We start from the raw sequence: 21,962 nt of genomic DNA on the forward strand, positions 1-21,962 counted from the left end.
AGGCGGTAAACTGAGACCCCGGGGGGCCCACCCCTGGGGGCGGGACAATCCGCGGAAGGGCAGCGCTGGTCTGTCCTCCTCCCCCTGCTCCCTGCGCGGTTCTGGCGCCGTGCTGTAACCCGACTCCGCTTGTGGGGGGCGGGAGCCCGAGTGCGCTGCGCCCCAGCCCCGCGGCCCGAGTGCCACATCACTGCGCCCGCCCGCAGCCCGCCGCCCACTATGCTGCTGCTGCTGCTCCTCGCCGCGCTGGCCGCTGCTGCCGCCGCCGCCTGGCCCGGGTGCCAGCCCGCCGGGGGCCCTGCGGGTAAGGCCGGACCGCCCGTGCCCTGAGGGGGCTGGGGAGCGCCAGGGTGCCGGGATTTTTACCCGCGTGTGACCCAGGGTCCGAGAGAACGTCGCCGAGTGGGCGCCCTGTGACCTTGGACTGGTGGTCTGCCCAGGAGAGGGCACCAGGCTCTCTGAGCACGTCGGGGCTGGGACCTTAGCTGGGACCTTAGGGCAGAACGCACAGGCAGCTGAGGACAGTGGAGGGACCCGTGCCCAGACGTGGGAGTTCTTCTCTGGTCAGGGCACAGCATGGGGCCGTCCTACAGGTGGGGTCCAAGGGAGCAGGTGCCAGGACTTCGCAGGGGGAGAGGCCATACGAGGTCCCCGGTCCTTCCGGGAAGTGGGTGGCCTCTGGGCTGTAGCAAACTCTTGACCCTCCCTCCCAGCTCAGCTGTGATGTGAACACCGTCTCCGGAAGTGGGCGCAGAGGGCTTGGGAGGGGGTGTGGTCCCCAGGCAGGAGCTCCTGGATGGCTCTGGGACAGGGAGATGGGTGGGACCCAAGGAGCCTCCAGGGGTGTGCCCTGCCTGTGTGATCTCACCTGAGAGTGTCAGGTGTGTGGCAGTGCCAGGGGTTGGGGTCCTGGCCCACCTCCCCTCCTGGACTGGGCCTGTTTCCCTTCATATTTAAAGGTGGGCTTGGAACTAGTCTCCAGGGTCCTTATCAGCAACAGACATCTGTGCCCCTGGAGCGCGGGGGTCCCTTTGGGCAAAGAGTTTGTGGGTGTCAGATTCAGAACCTCTCCAGCGCCTGGGCTGGTGGATACCTGAGAACTTGCCGTGCAGGCCAAGTGGATGTGCCGGGAGCAGCAGGTCCCCTCTGAAGTGTGATGTGGGCCTTTCCTTTTCTTCTCTCAGCCTGGACTTTGCCTTCCCTCTGGCTCTCCCCTTCCCCTCCTTTCTGCAGAAAAGCCCGGGCCAGGCAGGGTGTGTGTGTGTGCGCACCGGTGTGCGTGCAGGACGTGGATGGAACTTGCACAGTGTCATGGAGGGACCCTCCCTTGGACAAGTTCTGAGACCCTAGGAACCGTCTGGAATCGTAGGCCTTTCCTCCAGGAAGTTTTCTCTGACCCGCCTTCCCAGCGAGAAGTGCAGCCCCTCCTCTGGCCACCCCCTCACCTCCCTCACTAACTTCAGTCACTGCTTCTAGAATGAATCCTTCCTCCAGACCCATCTTCCTTCCTTATGTGTGAGCTCCATGGAAACCCAGTGCCTCTTCCTGACCCCTGACGGGCTGGGCAGATGGAGTCCAGGCTGCTAAATCCAAGGACTGTAGCCTGTCCCCATCTCAATGCCAGGGGCTCAGAGTCAGACTGGACCCTTCTGTCCCCTCTGCCTGGCCTGGTGGAGGTCTCTGGGTTTTTATGGGGAGCCTGGGGTCTGAGGTGACTTTCGTGTCCTTAGGGGCCAGGTGGGTCTGGGTTCAAATTCAGACTCCTCTGCTGTGTGGCCGTGGGCAGATGGCGTGACTTCTCTGACCTCATTCAGTTTTCTCCTCTATCAGAAGCGGCTCTGGCCAGAATGAACAACCGAGTCTGGTCTTTGAGATGGCCAGCCATAGGACAGTCTCCATGTCTGTTGAAGACATGCTGACACCTTGTGGTGGAGAGGTGTAACTGTCACGTGTGGGCTGCTCAACTAGCCTTTGGACTAGGGACTTCCAATAGAAAGATGCCAGCTGGCCATATATATAATTTTACATTTTCTCATAGCCACACTGAAGAGGTAATAAGAAACAAGCGAAGTTAACTTTAATAACAAAATTTATTTAACCCAATATATCCAAAATATTGGTGCAGGATTTTCCCCTCAATATAAAAATTATTAACTCTTTGTTTAGTACTAAGTCTGAAATGTGGTTGTTTACACCTACAGCATGTGTTGGTTTGGACTCAAAGCTTTTCACGTGCTCAATGGGGCTGGTAGTCATCATCCTGGATGGTGTGGCCAGAACAGCCGATTGCTCTCCTGTCCCCACCTCCAGCCCCTGGGCACACACTGGGCCTTGCCTATTGTCATGGGTTGAATTGTGTCCCCCAAAATGTTGAAGTCATGATCCCCAGTACCTGTGACTGTGACTTTATTGGGAAACAGCGACTGAAGGGGATGTGGCCACAAGCCAAGGATTGCTGGGAGCCCAGGAGCTGGAGAAGCAGGAGGGACCCCCGCCCCAGAGCCTTCAGAGGGGCGCGTCCCTGCCAGCACCCTGATTTCAGGTCCTGGCTCCAAAGCTGGGACAGAATCAATGTCTGTCGTACCAATGTGTGGGGCTTTCTTACGGGAGCCCCAGGAAACGAATCCGCCCATCTTTCTGTCTTGCCCCTGGTGGCATCTGTGAAGCGCTGGTGACCAAGCCAGCAGATGCTGCCCTCTTTCCACCCCACTGAGCCCTGAGGGTCACATGGGTCACCCTTTATAGCCCTACTGGCCCAGGTCCCGCTCAGGAACCTCATCAGATCCTCCATCATCAGGGGGCGCTGCTGTCATCCCTGTTCTGCAGGTGAGGAAACCAGGCGCAGGGAGGCGCCTGATCCTCCAAGTTCATTTTCCCACCTGTGAATGTGGAGACTTGGAGCCATGTGACACCAGGAGGGATCTGCCCACTGCCACCCTCTGTTGCGTTGGGGCCGCTGCCCCTGATGCCCAGGCCTGGTGCCCAGGCGCTTTAGGGAAATTAGCCTCTCGTCTGTTGCTTTGCCCGAGTGGTGCCAGCAGTTGGGACAGCCCGCGGGCCTTGGTGCCTTGCTTTGGGGTTTATAAAACAGCAGCAGTAATGACACGCGCTGTTCCTTAGGGGACATCTACCCCGAGCCGGGCCCTAAATGTGGGTCGTCTCGGAGAACCTTTACATTATTCCCACAAAGTGATTATAACGAACCCCAGATGAAATGGAGGCACAGAGAATGATTCCAGGGTCTCCCTGCTGTGCCGGGCGGGCGGGCTGGACAGGGGGCTGTGGGATCTGCGGCTGGGCCTCTTGTCTGCCCTCTGCCGACCCCACGGCTCACACAGTGTTCTCTCATCACGTTATTTGGACGGGGGAGGGGGTCCCAGGGCGGCAGGCGTGCTCCCACAGACAGTCTGCACTGTTCCGGCCACGTATTTGTGTGGATCGTGTTGTCACCTTGTCACCAGGGCAGACACCGGAGTTATTGTACCAGTGCCCTGAGGCAAGAAGGTGCCTGGAAAACCTTCCCCCCGCGAGAGCTTTGGGAGTTGTCCCGCCCCACTGCGTCTCCCCCATGGGGGGGCTCACGTGTGCTCAGGCAGGTTTCCGTGACCCCCAGATCTTACGGTGAAATCCTAAAGTAGCTCCCACCCTTCCCGGATTTGGGGTTCGGGCCTGGGTGACGTCACAGATTAGAACACGATCCTCCCTCCCACGCCTCCTTATCTCGGCCCCCCCTACACATACACCCAGTTCTCATTTCCTGTGTCTGCTGTTCCCACCTCCAGCCTGCCCTTCCCCTCCCAGGACTCCTGCATGGGTGGAAGGTTCTAGCTGAGCTTACATCTGGCGCCAACCTGTCTCTTGGAGTCTGTTCTTCCCTCTTGGTGCTTCTGATAGGACCTTGCAGGTGGCATTGGTCGGAGTTGGTGTCACTGGGAACACCCAGGGGGCTCGCTCTTGGGTTCACATGTCTGGGCCTCCAGGAGGGCCCTTGATCCCCACAGTTTCAAGGGAAGTTTTATGTGTTCTCTGCGAAGAGGGTCCCCAGCTCGGGAAACAGAGGAATACCACACTTGCAGAGTGTTCTGGAGGACAGGGAGCTGGTGCCCTGTGACTCAGGGGGGACGTCAAATAATGTGGGGTCAGAGGCAGTGTGGGGTGGAGCCCCAGGACAGGCTCTGAGGGCTGCTTGTTAAACGTTTGGGCGTTCTATGAGAGCTAGTCGCTCAACTGCTGGAGGCTGGAACTTGGCCATGGTGGGAGTGTGTCCAGCAAGGCTGTTGGCAAACAGGTTTGCCGGGAGCTGCGGTCAGCCCCGGGCTCTGGAGAGCCCACACCTCTCTCTGGCTATCTTGTCTTCGGCAAGTCCTGTGACCGTGATGAGACCCAGGCCCCTTACCTGTGCAGTGAGGGAGAATGGCCACATGGACATCAGAGGGTTGCCATGAAGTGCAGGGCCAGCAGGGGGCTGGTGCCCAGCGGGCATCGGTGAGCGGTAAAGCACCGTCAGGTGGAGCGGCCACCTTTCGCGCACCCTGACAGTGCTGGCTTTCTCTTTCCAGGTAGCTGCCACAGGCCGTCAGCCTCAGACAGTGGTACGTACGTGGATGCCCTCGTTTTTTGTTTATAGGAGTTATACAGACCTTCCACGCCGTCAGCACATTCAAGCTGAGCCCCTGAAGTGCACTTCATAATGTGGCCCATTACCCAAACCCGCTGCTTCTTAAGCAGCTGGAAATGAGACAGAACGAAAAAGGAAGGACCTTCCCTCAGCAGCATGGGCCTCCAGCCCGGCTGGGTCCAGCCCCTCAGGGGCGTCCCTTCCCTTCCTCCCTGCTGCTCCTCCCATCGCGGCCCGGAGGTGGGCTCTAGGCACAGAGGTCCGAACTTGAAGAACACACAGGCCGCATTCACTCTTCACCCTCTGCACCCCTGTCTCAGCCCCGTGCCCGGCACCTGCTGAATCCCAGGCTGGGACAAGCCCCCACCTCTGGGCCCTGGTGTCCTCCTTTGCAAATCCAGGAAGGCAGTGCTGGTCTCATGGCATGGCTTTGAACATTATGTGGGAGCTGATCTATCTGAAGGGCTCAGAAGCAGACATTTCTGCAAGTCTCTTCCTGCCAGACTTGGGCATCTGGTATATTCTAAATGGAGAGACTAGATTTGCTTTTTCTAAAAGAAAGGAGGAAATACTTTCCCAATACACAAGTCAGTGACGTGCCCTATGGTGAAAACCCTCAGTCAGGCTGGCTCTCCTGTTCCCATTTCACAGATGTGGGAGCTGAGACCCAGTGGCCGGGCCAGCTCGCCCACTGGCGAGCGTTGAAGCCCAGTCCCGCTCAGAAGCCCTCTCTGGTCCTCCCACCAGCTCCTGCCTCCTCCAAAGTCGCCTTTGTCCTGGACCTCTCCCTACCCAGACGGTGGGGGCCCCTCCCTCCAGGCCCTGACCCCGGTGGGTCTGCTTGCGAGGACCAGGCCCTCAGTAAGCGTCAGACAGATGACCGTGTGGGTCCTCGTGGGAGGGAGTGACCGGCTGACCCCGCCTCCCCCCAGCCACTTGCGAGGACCTGCAGCTCAGGACCTGCAGTGACGCCGCCTACAACCAGACGGCTTTCCCCACTGCCCTGGAGCACCGGTCCCGGGAGGCGGTGGAGTCCAGCTCCGAGTACATCCTGCTGAGTGTCCTGCACCACCTCCTGGAAGGCCAGTGCAACCCCGACCTGCGGCTGCTGGGCTGCGCCGTGCTGGCCCCGCGCTGCGAGGGCGGCCGCGTGCACAGGCCCTGCCGGCGCGTCTGCGAGGCCCTGCGGGAGGCCTGCCAGCCTGCCTTCGACGCCATCGACATGGCCTGGCCCTACTTCCTCGACTGCGGCCACTACTTCGGGGGTGAGGAGGAAGGCTGCTACGACCCCCTGGAGAAGCTACGAGGTAAGTGGGGGCTCCGGGGTGCAGTGGTGTGGAGCAGTCAGGTGACCAAAAGGAGTGGGAAAGCACCTCCACCAGGGCGCCGGCGAGGAGACCCGCATGCAGGTGCCAAGCTGGCACTGCAGACAGCGTGAGAGCATGACTGTCCCGGGGGCCGGGGGCCTTGGCTGCAGCCCCCTCCAGAAAACTGCTATGCACGGCCTGCTGTCCCCGGGCTGTGCCCCCGTCTGCTGTAGGGAGGGCACGGCCCCAGGAGGCCTGCCAGGCAGAGCCTGTGATTGCCAATGGCCAGCCCTGAAAGACCACACATAGGCTACTGGCTGGTAGCCAGACCCCTCAAAGTAGGGTCCGTGGGCCTCGTGGGTTCAAGGCAGCCGCAAAGGGGACTGCAGACGTATGGGCTTCGGTTCTTCGTGGACAAACAAGAGGAGGGGCAGTGGGCAGCCCTGGGTGGTGGTGGGCCACTTATCTTGGGAGGTGTGCAAGAGGTCCTGGAGGGCTGGCTGCTTGGCAGGGGGCTGGGGTTGGGGAGGAGCCAGGGAGAGCCCTCCAGGGGCTGCTGTGCTCCCTGCTGGGTGAGAAGGAAAGGCTCTGTGAGGGCTGCTTCTGCCTGGCTAAGAGCTTTCTGCTGCAATGGACATTCTTCCTGTGTCATCCCAGACAGCTGCCACGAGTGACACGTGGATACTGGCTGCTTGGAGTCTGACCAAGGAACTCAGTGTTGATTTTATTTGATTTTAATGAATTTAAGCTTAACTGTAAATGGGCACGTGTGACACTGGACAATGTAGGACAACATCTGCTTCCGGCCTCTCATGTACTCATATCATGAAACTAAGGGAGAGGTTCACAGGCTCTGCTGCCGAGTGCCACACATGTGGGTCTCATTTCAACCCCACGACTACCCTGAATGTTAGTCACCACTGTACAGATGACAGAGTGGAGACTCGGAAGGCAAATGGCAGCGGGGTCATCAGCTGCAGCCTGGCAGAGCTGGTGTGAACAGGCTGACGGACACATTGATCTGTCCACTCCCCAAACAGCTAGTGAGCACCTGCTGCGTACGTGGCTCGGGCTGCGACGTGGAGGGTGGCAGGGGAGGACACACAGGTGCGTCTGTGCTGGCGGTTCTGCCACTCGCTGGCTGTGTGTGTGGGGGGGTGGGGGTGCCCCTCAGGGCAAATCGTGGAGCTGACTCCGGTGGGCCCCGTCTTCCCGGCGCTGTGTGGGGCAGGGCGTCCGTGGCAGCACTCTGCAGGCGGATAGGAGCCCTGTGCAGGGGCAGAGGCAGGAAGCGGGCAGGGGAGGCGGTGGGGTGGGGCAGGGATGCGGATGGAGAAATCCAGACTCTGCCTGCCCTGGGAAAGCTCGTGGACTTGGCTTGAAAGTGGTTATTTTGGGCAACTCCGCCACCAAATTGCCGGTTCTGTCTGCTTTCTATCTCCTCAAAAACCAATTTTAGCAGAAGCAAAACCACAGGGGGAGTAAGACACTTAGGGAAAAGCATTAACTGCTAGTGTTCCTCCAGGAGCAGCCTGCAGGGACCTGCATGGGTCAATGCAGAGGGCAGGGGGCGGTGAGGTGGGCGGGGAGTGACCAGGACCGTCCACCCAGAGCTTATGCTCCCGTGACGGGGGTGGGAGAGCCTGCTGGCTGTGGGCTGTGCTGGAAAACATCTGTTCCCCAGACCTGGAAGCCCATGAGTTTCTCCTAAGGAACCTTTTTTAAGTGGGTGAGGCTGCCCTCCCTGCCCACTTCCCTTCCCCCTCCCCCTCATGGGGTGTGAGGGCCCATGAGCAGTCAGGGTCCCAGGCAGTGGCGGGGAAGCAGGCGTGGGCAGACAGAGCAGCCCTGGGTGGGCGGCAGGCGGGCAGAGGCCGACCCCAGCGCCCCCATTCTTCCCCCAGGAGGCCTGGACGTGGAGGAGGCACTGCCCTCGGGAGTGCCCCCCACCTTTATTCACTTCACTCACCACTCCTACGCCCAGATGGTGCGCGTGCTGAGGCGCACGGCCGCGCGCTGCCCCCACGTTGCCAAGACCTACAGCATCGGGCGCAGCTTCGATGGCAAGGAGCTGCTGGTCATCGAGTTCTCGGGCCGCCCTGGCCAGCATGAGCTGAGTAAGCCACTGTCACTGTCCCATTGAGAGGCCTCCGGGAAAGGGCTCTGCGCCTGCTTGGCTGTGGGGTGCATAAGCCGGGGTCCGCGATCCTAATCAAAGACCCTGATGTTTGGGGAACAGGGCGTGGGCAGAGGCCTCGGAGCTCTGCTTGGTGCATGGCTGAGCACGGCCACAGCCACAGGCCAAGGGGAAGCACTGAGAGGGAGGGGACACAGTCCCGGGAATGAGGCCTGCACAAGTCAGGGAGAAGTGAAGCGAGGGCTGAATGATGGCTGTCAGACCCTGTGCAGCTATAGGGAAAACGTAATTGCTTATGCATTTTGTTGTTTTGCAACCTTGCCCTGGCAGCCGGACCCCAGGCAGGTCCGTCCGGTGCCCAGTCCCGGCTCCTTTAAGCTGCTTGGTGAAGGTGGTATCACAGAGTTGTGAATAAAATTATTTTTCCATTGTAAAACTCATGTCCAGTTTAACTCATATCAGACTTAGTGATCCTGTTTTGAGATGAGGGAGAGCCGCATGGAAAATGCCAGATTTCCTTGTCCCTTCAGAGCTGCGTTCTTGCAGAGGAAAGTCAGACTTCACTGCAGTCACAGTTCACTCCCCACCACGAATGAGAAAGGGCCACTCGGGCCAGGAGTGCAGTGGCTGAAAAATATTATTGTGACTGAGTGTCGGGCAGGCAGAGGCCATGTGGGCCCTGGGGCTGGGGCGGGGGCTCCGGCCCCCAAATCCAAGGTTCTAGCAAGGACTCAGCCCCCTGACTGTCAGCCTGTTTCCTGCCTGTCAAGGTGACCTTGAACTCCGCCACCTCCAGGGCACTGAGAGCTTCAGGCACAGGTGCCCTGGGCAGGCCTTGTGGGGGGTCATGGAGTGAGGGGCCAGTCCTTCTTCAGCCTTATCACTCAGCTCATCTGTCCCTGTGCCCATGTGACTCAGCTGGGATCAACCTAGACGCAGGCCCCGGGCATTCACCCCTCCTCCCTATAAGTTAACTGAAATGCACACCTTGTTGGGGTCAAGCGACTCTGGCGCCTCCGCTAGGCCGGCCACACGCAGCCCCGCTTTTATCTTAGTAGCTTGGGTACCATGAGTCCAAAGCCCTCTCCCCAGCCAGGGGTCAGAGGTCACCCAGCCCCCCAGCCTCCACGACCAGCCCTGCCCCCTCCCCTCCACCTGTGCTGGGCTCTCAGCTGAAGACGGGAGCCCTACCCTATTAGCATCGGCCTGGAGGTGTCCCCTGTGCATCTGAGGGGTGTCCCCTATGCGGAGAGTCAAGGCAGGTGACTGTTGTGGAAATCCTCAGGGTCTTTTACACTTTTGAATGCTGTAGGGACACGGGGTTTTGCTTCTACACATGCACGTCTTTGGGCTGAGCGCAGCCAGGGAGGGAGACACCATTTTCCAGATGAGTAAGGTGAGGCTCAGAGAGGAGAGGGGACTTGCCCAAAGTCACACAGCTAGTAAGGCTGCCAGGCTCCTGGTCTACTCTCCCACACTCCATCCATCAATCCATCTACCATCCATCCATCCATCCATCCACCCGTCCATCTACCATCCATCCATCCATCCACCTATCAATCCATCTACCATCCATCCATCCATCCATCCACCCATCCATCCATCCACCCATCCATCTACCATCCATCCATCCCTCCATCCATCCATCCATCCATCCGTCCATCTACCATCCATCCATTCCTCCATCCACCCATCCATCCATCTACCATCCCTCCATCCATCCATCCACCCATCCATCCATCCACCCGTCCATCTACCATCCATCCATCCATCCATCCACCCATCCATCCATCCACCCATCCATCCATCCACCCATCTATCTACCATCCATCCATCCATCCATCCACCCATCCATCCATCCACCCGTCCATCTACCATCCATCCATCCATCCATCCACCCATCCATCCATCCACCCATCCATCTACCATCCATCCATCCATCCATCTATCCACCCATCCATCTACGATCCATCCATCCATCCACCCATCCATCCATCCACCCGTCCATCTACCATCCATCCATCCATCCATCCATCTACCATCCATCCATCCATCCATCCACCCGTCCATCTACCATCCATCCATCCATCCATCCATCTACCACCCATCCATCCATCCATCCACCCATCCATCTACCACCCACCCATCCATCCATCCACCCATCCATCCATCCACCCGTCCATCTACCATCCATCCATCCATCCATCCACCCATCCATCCATTCCACCCATCCATCTACCATCCATCCATCCATCCATCTATCCACCCATCCATCTACGATCCATCCATCCATCCATCCACCCATCCATCCATCCACCCGTCCATCTACCATCCATCCATCCACCCATCAATCCATCTACCATCCATCCATCCATCCATCCATCCATCCACACATCCATCCATCCATCCATCCACCCATCCATCTACCATCCATCCATCCATCCATCCATCCCTCCATCCATCCATCCATCCATCCACCCATCCATCTACCATCCATCCATCCATCCATCCATCCCTCCATCCATCCATCCATCCATCCACCCATCCATCTACCATCCATCCATCCATCCACCCATCCATCCATCCACCCGTCCATCTACCATCCCTCCATCCATCCATCCACCCATCCATCCATCCATCCATCTACCATCCATCCATCCACCCATCCATCCATCCACTCGTCCATCTACCATCCATCCATCCATCCATCCACCCATCAATCCATCTACCATCCATCCATCCATCCGTCCACCCATCCATCCATCCATCCATCCACCATCCATCCACCAGCTGCGCATCCATCATCCATTTATCCATCCATCTATTTGCCAACCATCTTCCTCCTTCCTTCCTTCCTTCCTTCCTTCCTTCCTTCCTTCCTTCCTTCCATCCATCTATCCACGGGCCAGCTGCTTTCCATCTAATAACACCTTAACTTATTACACAAACATGAAGAGTGGCTACAACGAAATTTGCGCAGTCCACTGATACCATATATTATCATTAATTAATATCCTGGATTTGTCAGGCTACTAATTATGGCTAAACATGACAAATGAGTGCCTCGAAAGTGATGCCCTCCAGGAGACCTCATTAGGCACAGAAATGCTGAGGCTAAAACAAGTATGAACAGGTCCCAGAACGTCCGGCCAACCCCACTGAGGGGGCGCTCAAGGCTTTGGGGAGCCCGGGTCACTAGATGACCCCCAGGTCACCATGTCCCCCCAGTGGAGCCTGAGGTGAAGCTCATCGGCAACATCCATGGCAACGAGGTGGCGGGACGGGAGATGCTCGTGTACCTGGCCCAGTACCTGTGCTCCGAGTACCTGCTGGGCAGCCCCCGCATTCAGCGCCTGCTCAACACCACCCGCATCCACCTGCTGCCCTCCATGAACCCCGATGGCTATGAGGTGGCGGCCGCAGAGGTGAGCGCCTGAGCCGGCGTGGGCGTGGGCTGCGGCCTCTGCCGCCCCCATTCACTCACTCGTTTGCTGGCAGTCAGGGAGGGTCTGGGTGCCCCCATTCCAGGGGACGCGGATGCAGCAGGCATCAACACTGGCAGGTCCTGAAGGGGCACGGAGGGGACAGGCGCTGATAACTGATGTGTCACAAAGGTGATATGCGCCGTGGAGCAAAAGGCTGATGAGAAAGGGAGTCAAGAGAGGGCGAGTGTGCCAGCTGGAGGTTGGGAGCTTCCTGACCGGCAGGGGGTGGGGGACGAGCAGTGCGTAAGGGTTGGGGGGCACTCCAGGCAGGGGGCCCAGGCAGTGCCAGGCCCTGAGGTTGCAGGGTCGGCAAGGAGGCCGGCGGGAGGGCCCTGAGAGATGGCAGAGGAGGCCAAGGGCCGACATGCTCCCAAGTTCATCACACAAAGCCAGAGAGAAACCACTGCCTCTGCCTCCAGCTCTCAGCCCAGCCCTGCCGCTGCCCTCTGGAACAATCGCAGCAGGTGTGCCAACGGACCCCTGCTTGGGGGTGGCCTGTGTTTTCAGGGTGCTGGCTACAACGGCTGGACAAGCGGAAGGCAGAACGCCCAGAACCTAGACCTGAACCGCAACTTCCCCGACCTGACCTCCGAGTTCTACCGTCTGGCCGCGTCCCGCGGGGCGCGCACGGATCACATCCCCATCCCTCAGCACTACTGGTGGGGTAAGGTAGGAGCCACCGCTGCCACGCCCGCCCCGGGCTGGGCCCCGCCCACAGTTATGCATCCCTCTGGGGGCTCAGCTATTCCGGCCTCAGGTGTGGTCCCTCCCCAACACAGGAGAGCCTGGCAGTTAAAGCCTTCCCCTCTAGCCTCAGTTTCCTGCCTGTGAAATGGGGATACCTCCTCACTGGGTGTTGGTAGAATTCAGGGAGCATGCATTGAAAACACCAAGAGCCTGGGAGGTGCTCATGGAATGGATGCCCAGGAAGGCTTCCTGGAGGAAGTGACGTCCCTGCCAGGCAGGAAGAGAACTGCAGGCAGGAGTACTAGCATGTGTGAGAGCCCAGTGGTTGGGTGTTGGCCTGGGGTGGTCAGCAGGGCGTGCCCAGGGCTCAGGACCACCTCCTCATCTGGAGCAGGTGGCCCCTGAGACGAAGGCAATAATGAAGTGGATGAGGACCACCCCCTTCGTGCTCTCAGCCAGTCTACACGGGGGCGACCTGGTGGTGTCCTATCCCTTTGACCTCTCCCAGAACCCCCACGAGGAGAAGATGTTTTCTCCCACTCCCGATGAGAAGGTGAGAGGTGGGTGCCGTGGTGGGGTGGCTTTGGTGGGTGCAGGGGAAGCGGTGGTGTGGGTGGTGCCCTTGGGCCTGGCCCAGTGTCAATCCTGTTTTGAGCCCACAGAGTCGCTGAGCCATTAAGAGCCTTCCAGCCCAGCCAAAGCCCCCTCCTCCAGGAAGCCTTCCAGCCCAGCTGGGAGTAGCCCCTCCCTCCTCTGGCTACACCCAACTTTCAGCAGTGTCCCTGTCTGGGAGCCTCTGTGTGGGGGGCCCTCGCCGAGTGCCCTCCCACCAGGCCATCTGGTGTTTTCTGTCCAAGTGGAGGGTGGGTTCTGGGAAATGCCAGCAGAGGGCAGTGCTGCAGCGCGCATGGCACCCGCCTGGCTCTGGGCTAGTCCATCCTTCCTGTGGGCCTTGGGGTTTGTTAAGGATCTGGCTCCCTGGGAGTTGGAGTGCAGTGGGATCCGAGTAGGAATTCTGGCCCCCTCATCGCCTGGGTCTGGAGGAGGTCCTGCTCCTCTGCAGGCCTCAGTTTCCCTCACTGGTCCTACCAGCAGGGGCTGAGACCTGTGATGATAACGGGACCCTCTGTAGCCCTCTTCTCCCCTGAAGCCCTGACTGGGTGCCTCTCTGTGCCCAATTCTGGAGCTCACGCAGGCTCTTCTGGGAAGGGTGTGGGAGTGGAGCCCTTTCCATTTTATGGGTGAAAAACAGGCAAGGGAGGGGTGATCAGAGAGGCCCCCCACGCTTGTGCCTGCTCTCACGTCTGCACTCACGCCCTCACTCACTGGCTCCTGCAGCCAGCACAGGCCGAGGGCCTGCAGGGGTGCCACGTTCTGTGCCCGGAGCTCAGTAAGCGATCCCAGGGATAGCTGGGGGGTCTCCCGGGGGCCTGGCCCTGGTCCCTGGTGCTGGGCCAGGCCTAGGATCCCTGGGCACCAGGCTCAGCATCTCTGAATCTCACAGGCAGGTATGTGAAGATGTCCTCAGGGAGGGATCCACCTCAATGAGTCCCACAGAGTCAGAACACAGGGTCCTCCCCACCAGCCGTCAATCCCCGATCGATAATTCTCAGCCCCACAGCCAGTAGTGGGCTCTGTGGAAACCAGGGTCCCAGGGGAGGTGCTGGTGGTGGAAGAGCAACGAGGAGCTGGCCAGGGTGTCCCGTCACCCCCTCAAACTTGCATGGAGCTCTGTGGGCAACAGCCAGCACCTCAGGGAAGCGTTCAAGGCCCCCAGGCCGGCCCAGCCCCCTGCTTCTCCTCACCTGTCCCCCCCACACCTGCCCCTTCTGCCTGCTCCCCAGGAAACCTGCTCTGAGCTGGGCTCCAGCTCAGTGCTGACCGCCAAAGCCAGCCCACACCCCAGGGTCACAGGTGGCAGGAGCTGGGACCCCGTGTCTGTGTATGTCTGCCCCCTCCTAGCAGCCCCCCCGTGTCCCACCTTGTTTCATTTACAGCCGTGGTCACATCGTCTCTGGTCTCTGAGTCTTTCCCTCACCCACCTATGCTGTTCTCTGGGCGGGAGTTGCTCCCCAAGTCCTTGCCCTGTGCCCACCCCCCAGCTTGGGCCTGTTCCCAGCCCGGCCTGCTGCTCATGTGCCCAGGGTTTGGGAGACTGATGGTGACTTTCCCTGCTCTCCTCAGGGCAGTGGGACAGTGGGACTATAGGAAGGAGGTCCCAGGGCAGAATGGAGAGAGGCTGGGTGGGGAGGGTGAGCGGTCTGGTCTAACTTCCCTCCCCCCACCCCCCAGCTCCCCCAGCCCAGGGCCTGCTTGCAGACAGATGGTGGAGGGCCAGAGATGTGGGAACCTGGCAGAGTTCTAGAAGCAGCCCTGTCACACCTGCAGGCGACAGCCCCTTTCTTTGTCCCCTGGCTGAAGGTGGTTGGTACTGCCCATGGCTCCCAGGAGGCAGGGGCTGCTGCCAGGATGGCAGTCCCTGATCTTCCTGCCCTGGTGCCTGAAGGGGTTGTATTTTGGGCGCTTGCTTTACGTCTGTGGGACTCAGTTGAAACTGCAGACGTATCCCTAAGAAACTGGGCCCATCTCTCCCCAAACCTCAGGGCCTGGGGTCTGAGTCTCCTCTCCCTCCACTAGGAGAGACCCTCGTTCTAGCTTGAAGCAGCGCCTAGTTACCGACTGACCCCTCCTCTTTTTTTACAGGGGGTCCCCTCCCCAGGGCACACTTCTCCCAGGGCGGAGGGGCCCAGACCAGCCAAATACAGATGCCCTCTCCTCCATCTGACCCCTCCCTGGGAACCCTCACTGGGGTCAGACCTGCCTGGGACATAAGATGGCTGAGACCTGCCTGAGAGGGGGACCTGTGTGCCCTGAGTGGGGTGGGGAGCGCTGGCCACACCCACACATGCCCTGCCCCCAGGCTCCCACCAGCGGCCTGCCTTCTGCCCAGCGGCAGGAAGTACTGTATAAGCCATGCCCTGCAACCTCTGTAGGAAAGCCCACCTTCTAGCCAGGTGTGCAGGAGCTCAGAGATGCACCAAGTACCCACCGCAAGTGCTCTGAGCTTGGCTGTCCCACCTCTGGGCCTTTGCAAGTGCTGTGACTTCTGTGTGGACACCGGTCTCTCTCTTACCTGTGCTGCAGGCCCCTCCCACAGGAGGCCCCTCCATTGTCCTGAGCTCTGAAGGGCTCTGGTCTTGGCCGGGGGAAACCTCGTTTTGGTCTCCTTTCCAGATGTTCCAGCTGCTGGCCAGGGCCTATGCCGATGTCCACCCCATGATGATGGACAGGTCGGAGAACAGGTGTGGGGGTAACTTCCTGAAGAGGGGCAGCATCATCAATGGGGCCGACTGGTACAGCTTCACTGGAGGTGCGGCCCTCGGGTGCTGGGCAGGGGGGGGCTGAGGAGGGAGAAGGAAGGGGAGGAGCTGGGCGGGGGGAGGGCTGAGGAGGAAGACGGGAGGGGAGGAGCTGGGCAGGGGGAGGGCTGAGGAGGGAGAGGGGAGCAGGTGGGGCTTGGTACCTCGTCTAGCAGCTTTTGCTGGTAACTGGATTCTAGAACCTTGGAGAGCAGCAAAGACACATCCTGGTGGGGAAACTTCCGCTGGGGCTGGCGCCTGTGGGGCTTCCCTGGCTTCAGTCCTAGTTACTGTCCTGATGAGGGTCATCTGTGCTGTGCTGGAAGTACAGGACCTGGGACATCCCGCTGCCATTTCTGTCCTCTGTGTAATGGACACGTCCGTTTCGTGATTCCACCTGTGACCAGTTCATTTTTGCCTTTAGCGGGTGAAGTAGGGATGCTGGTGGAATACAGGACCTCCAGTTAAATTTTAATTTTAGAGAAATAATGAAGAATTTTGTGGCACTGTACAAGTATGTCCCACGTATTACAGGGGACATACTAACCCTAAAACTTTGTCTGTTGTTCCTCTGAAATTCAACTTGAACTGGGCGTCTTGCATTTTTGTTTGCTAAAGCTGTGCTAGGTGCACACTGGGCACAGAGCAGAGCTGAGCGCACGTGGCCCCCTGCGCCTTGAGGGGCTCCCGCTGGGCTTGGCCCACACACCCTGGGCTCCGCCTGCCACCCCTGCACGCCCGCATGGCACTTGCTACTTGTGTTGTTCGGCAGATGAAGGAATTGGGCTCAGACAAGAGAAGGGTTTCGCAGGTCCACACCGCAGGTGGCAGAGCTGGGACTCTCATGCAAACCTGTCCTCCCTCCTCCTGCGTTGGCAGAGAGGGCGGCCCCTTGGGCTTCTGTTCCAAAGCCAGCTCACCCCTGCTACCCCACCGGGAATGTGCGGTCTTTTCAGGGCAGGGGGTGGGGGCAAAGCAGTTTGTCTCCCTCCCCGAACCCAGGCTCGAGGGTTCCCTGACTCCCAGGGGAAAAGGTAGGGTCTCTCACAGCTAGGGAAGGCATGGGGCCAGTGGCCAGGCCAGAAGGGCCAGAGGGATGGAGCATGGCCACACTGCGGGCTGTGAATGTTAAGTCACTAACAGTGGCCGCCGAGTACCGAGTACCGGGGCTCAGAGGACCGCCTGACTTCCTAAGGGCACAGGGTCTCCCAGCTGTTCCCAACACAGGCTGCTCCACCTGCTGGACAGGAAACTCCAAAGGCAGATGGGGAAGAGGCGGGTGGGACGGCCATCAGTCCAACTTGCTTCCAAGCCTCTCTCTACCACTCCACTGGCTGGCTGTCCAGCCTGCGAGGCAGTGTCCTCCCTGGAGATGGAGATGACAGGACCTTCCTCTCTAAGCTCTTCTCAGGACCGTCCAGATAAAGGACATCATTATCACTGGGGTCCAGGCCAGGGGAAGGCCAGCCGCCGGGACCCCAGGGGGCCGTGTGATGGCCACGGCTGCCTGCCGGCTTCCCTACTGGAAGTCGGCTCAGTCCTGACCCACTGAGGGGCTGCAGAGGATGGTGGGTAAACCCTCAGGCCCCAAACAACCTGGGTCACAGTAACCTCTGCTCCTTCCCCTGGGGGACCTTGAGTGAGAGCTGTAAACACCCCGTGCCCCGTCTATGGAGTGGGGATAGTGACAACGCCAGCCGCTGGCACCAGCTTAAGTGGTGGAGGCGGACGTGACATGCGCCCCTTGCTGCAGGCATGTCAGACTTCAACTACCTGCACAGCAACTGTTTCGAGATCACGGTGGAGCTGGGCTGTGTCAAGTTCCCCCCAGAGGAGGCGCTCTACACGCTCTGGCAGCACAACAAAGAGCCGCTCTTGAACTTCATGGAGATGGTGAGCCCTGGTGGCCGGGGGTAGGGAGGGGCGGACTCGGGCATGAGGTGACCCCTCAACCTCGTCGTCTGAGACCCCGTGCATTTAGTTATATTTCAACTGTTTATTAGTTGACCACTCATTCGTTCATGACTGAAGCCTCTCTGGCCACCGCTCCTCCCACAGGCCGTGCCCTGGGGGGATGCTGGGGTCCCCATGAGACATACGTCAGAGTCCCAGCTGTATCAAGGGTCTCAGGGCCTAAAGGGACCTAATTGAACAAGGGGAGTGCGGGGGCCAGGGCCGCCCTGGGGAAGCACCTGATCCAGCCTCGGAGGCCACGGGGCTTCCAGGAGGAGGCAGCACCTGGGCTGTGTCTTGAAAGAGTAGGGAAAGGTGATGGGACAAGAAGAGCTCGGGCAGAGGGAGTGGTGTGAGGGTCCCAGTGGCCGTGGGAATAGGTAGGCACTGGACAGGATGAGGCCTGGTGGTGATGTCTCTAAGCCGCAGGGTATTCCTGCGGTCCAGGGCCTTGGGCACGTCTGCCTCTTGGACTTGGACAGTAGGGCACAGGCTGGTGGGGGAGGGGTGGGCAGCTGGGCGGAGGGGTAACTGCTGTCATGGGCCTGAGGACACCCAGAAATAGTTGTGTGGGCAGTGAGCTGGAGCCTCAGAGAATGTGTCTGAAACAACGCCTCGTTGGACTTAGAGACCCAAGTCTCCCAGTGGTTTGGTGACTGAGCAGGGAATAGATGCCAGCTGTCCCGCCACCTCTCCCAGCCCTGCCCTACACCTCAGTGTCCCCAGCATGGCTCACAGCCGAGGGATGTCATGGGTCCTCAGTAAGGCCATGTGCATGAGAGGAATACAGGAAGTCAAAATGAAAGATAACAGTGATTTGCAGAAGCCTCTGCTATATTTTATTTCAAGCATTTTCAAGAGTCACACAAATTGCATTTTGGCACAATGTCCCAGTGCGAAGCCGGCTCTAAGAGAGAAACAGACTTGCCCAGAGGCACTCATGAGGGGATTGTAAGTGCACGGCACTTTCCAGGTGGAACCCCCACATGTGGCATCAAATCCTGACACCAGTCCAGGGCGGTTGACAGCCTGCTCCAGTTTATAGACCAAACGACAGCTGTGCCTGGAACGGACAGTGCTGGTCGGGGTCACTGGGCCATGCCCCGGCTCCTGTTCCCGCCTCTCCGTGACAGTGGCACCACCAGAGGAGGAGACAGAGTGACGAGGCCTGTCCGTTGTCACCCAGCGACTGCCCAGAGCTGGAACTCAGATCTGCCTGCCCCAAACCCCACTCCTGTCCACGAACCCCCTCCTTTCTAGAAAGATCAGGAAGCAACCTCCAGGCAAGAACCAGGCAGAGCCTCCCGGGTCGGCAGCTACAGCAACAGGAACAGCAGAGATAACTGCATGTCATGAGTGTTTGCGTTCCTCTTTTATGGCTGTGCCAGCGACCTCTCGCTGCATGAGGCAAGTCATGACTCAGTAACGGCTCCAGGCCAGACCCCGCACTCATTCCGTTTTACGGCGTCTGATGAAAATGAGTTTTAAGGAGCTTTAAATGGAGCTGGGATCACTCCGAGGATATTGTATGTGAAGTCTCGGGATATGAAGATTTAATAGCGCGCGGCCGGGCACATCCGCCCCCAGGGCTGACCCCCCAGAAAGCCGGCCGAGTTCTGATAAGGATCAGGCCTGTCGTGGCCCATTGAGGCCTTTTTCACGGTGATCCGGACCAGGCCTTGGGGGGTGTCGCCATCTCCCTGAGTCGGGAGCGGGAGGGGTGTGTGTGCCATCTCTCCTTCCTGTGGTGGAGCTCCGTGTCCTCAGCCTGAGAGCAAGGACAAAACAAAATCTGGCCAGTGCAAGCTGGCATTAAATGAGGTCCCACTATGTGTCCGGCCTCTGCTCTCAGGTTGGGGGAAGGGCAGTCAGTGACATCACAGTTAGGTCAGGGCTGGGAGGGTGGAAGCCCAGGACTGTGGGAAACCCCCCCAAGGAGGCCCCTGATGCGGCGATCATCAGGGAGGGCTTCCTGGAAGAAGAGGACTGCGAAGTGCGTCTCATAGTGGGAGAGGTGAGGGAGATGAGGAGGTGTTGGGGCGACACTGGAGGTGGGTGTGCAGCCTCCAGGGAGAGACCGGCCTCACTGGGCTGAGTTTCCCCTTCCACCCAGTCATCCTGGCCTTGTTTGCCGTGACCTGTGGACCCAAGCTGTTGGGTGGTTTGTCTTGTCTATTGCTGAGTTTTTAATAAGAAATGTGAGTAGGATCACGCAGTCCTGGGAGGAGATTTCCTTTGGGAAGTGTAGTGTCTGAGTCTCGCCCATTGATGGGTGCAGGAGCTGCAGGCGTGTGCTCAGGACCAGTTCATAATTAATAAGCGGGAGGCAGGTCCTGTGGCCCCGCCCTGGCGCCGTCCTTGCATGGATTACTGTTCTCTAGCAGCACCCTGGCAAGCATTGTGACCCCGCTTTACAGATGGGGCGACCATGCTGAGATGCGAGGTAGCTTGCCCAAGGTCAGAGAGGGCATTGGTGCCACGGCCAGGGCTCCACCCCCTGGCCTGTGCCCTCCTCATGGCCCACACTGCCTTTGGGACCCCGGCTCAGAACCAACCCGCTCTGGTTATGAAGGTGGGGGACACTCAGGTGTGTTAGGAGGTAGGCATGAAGGGGTTCTCTGCTCAGCGCTCACGGCCCAGGAGATGTCAGCCAGACCCTCAAGCAGCACTGGCGGTCATTTACAAACCTGTAACGGGGTTGATTGCCGGATGGGGGACCCCAGAAATGGTCACCAGCATTTTCCAGATGAGAAAACAGGCCAAGAGAGGGGAATCACTTACTCAGGATGGCAAGGCACATGGTAGGCTCAGCCACCTGGGGACTCCCGGCTCCGAGGAGAGACATGCGGGGACGGGCTGGGGCAGCCATCGGGCTCTCTGGAGGGCACGTGCCACATCGGCGCCCTCGTGCTTCGTCCCCCAGGTGCACCGGGGCATCAAAGGAGTGGTGATGGACAAATTTGGCAAGCCGGTCAAAAACGCCCGGATCTCAGTCAAGGGGATCCGTCACGATGTCACCACAGGTGAGCTCCTTCCTGGGCCTCTGTCCTGGCTGCCGGTCCCGCAAGCACTCGCTGCGTCCCCACGCTCCTCGAGGTGGCTTCATTCATCCTCTTTAGCCTGGTCGGGAGGGCGGGAACCTGGGGCTGCGTCCCCTCAAGCTGTGTCTCCTGCAGCATCTGGCCCATGGGACAGTGTGCTGGGCTCTAGTGACAGTCAATGTCTACTCCATGTTCATCAAGAGATAACTGTGCTGGAAAGAAGCCTCCTTCTGAAAGATTGCAGGAGGGAGACGCCTCCAGCCCATGTGTGTTCATGTCCCAGAGTTTATATCCCACTGATGAGTTGGTGTGTCCTGTGTGGGCTCTGGCTGCCCTTCCTTGGGGATTTCACAACTGATCTGAAAATTACAATACATTGTGATGTGGTTACCTGGTCCAGAGGAGGGAGGGATGCAGGATGGGGATCGTCTGTGAAGGCTTCAGAGAGGAGGTGGTGCCTGCACAGGGCTTTGAGGCATGAATAGGAGTTTGATAGAGGGAAGAGATGGGATGGACATTCCAGGCCAGTGCAGAGGCAAGTGTCAATTTGGAGTCTATCTGCCCTCCAGGCTAACACCCACTCCGTCTCCCATTACCCTTCCTCTCAAGGTTGACTCTAAGCGAGATCTGAGAACCATTTTATTCTGTTTGTCCACAGCCCCAGAGGGGGACTATTGGAGACTACTGCCCCCAGGGTCCCACATCGTCATTGCTCAAGCACCCGGCTACTCCAAGGTCATCAAGAAAGTCACCATCCCTGCCCAGATGAAGAGGGCTGGCCGCGTGGACTTTATTCTCCAGCCTCTGCGGACTGGACCCAAGAGGTTCCTTCAGGGACCACAGAGACGCAGTCCTGGGCTCCGAGACACGCCACAAGGGGCCGGCCCATACAGGGAGCCGGAGGACCCCGGCCAGGAGCCCTTCAGGGCACGGAGGCAACCAGGGGCAGGCAGGAGCAAGCCCTGGTGGTGGTCCTACTTCACGTCACTGAACCAGCACAAGCCACGCTGGCTGCTCAAGTACTAGGTGCCACCGCCCATGTGTGACACGGGCCCAGCCCACCTCTGGCCCAGCATTCCTGGCTCTTGATTTTGTCTTCCAAAGACATCCCATAAAGCTGTTTCTGTTTAATGAAAATGTTTTTATTCTCCCCTGTCGTGATGAGAGGCTCTGTGTGGGAGGCGTCTGCTGGGAGGCGACTGGAACCCCTGTTCAGTGAGGGCTGCCCTGGCCTCGCCCACCTGATGACCTTGGGTCAAGTGCTCCTGCCGTCCTACAAGTGGCCACTAACGGGGCTGCCATTGAAACCCATCTGTGCATGGTCCTTAAAGTGAGAGGGGCCCTCTACTTTACAGATGGGAAACTGAGGCTGGGT

The 21,962-nt window shown here is 59.1% G+C and overlaps 1 protein-coding gene across 1 annotated transcript; it reads left to right on the forward strand.

Annotated features, from left to right (window-relative positions):
* Positions 1–164: 164 nt before the first annotated feature.
* CPZ (carboxypeptidase Z) lies at positions 165–21,710 on the forward strand. The gene is made up of 11 exons (XM_033106233.1): positions 165–304; positions 4,560–4,592; positions 5,551–5,925; positions 7,830–8,042; positions 11,291–11,487; positions 12,055–12,216; positions 12,629–12,787; positions 15,469–15,604; positions 17,347–17,486; positions 20,470–20,569; positions 21,246–21,710. The coding sequence occupies exons 1-11, from the start codon at positions 220–222 to the stop codon at positions 21,611–21,613; spliced, it is 1,968 nt and encodes a 655-aa protein (XP_032962124.1). The 5' UTR covers positions 165–219; the 3' UTR covers positions 21,614–21,710.
* The last annotated feature ends 252 nt before the right edge of the window (positions 21,711–21,962 follow it).

This window comes from Rhinolophus ferrumequinum, chromosome 5 (genome assembly GCF_004115265.2).
Source record: "Rhinolophus ferrumequinum isolate MPI-CBG mRhiFer1 chromosome 5, mRhiFer1_v1.p, whole genome shotgun sequence".
Lineage (NCBI taxonomy): Eukaryota > Metazoa > Chordata > Mammalia > Chiroptera > Rhinolophidae > Rhinolophus > Rhinolophus ferrumequinum.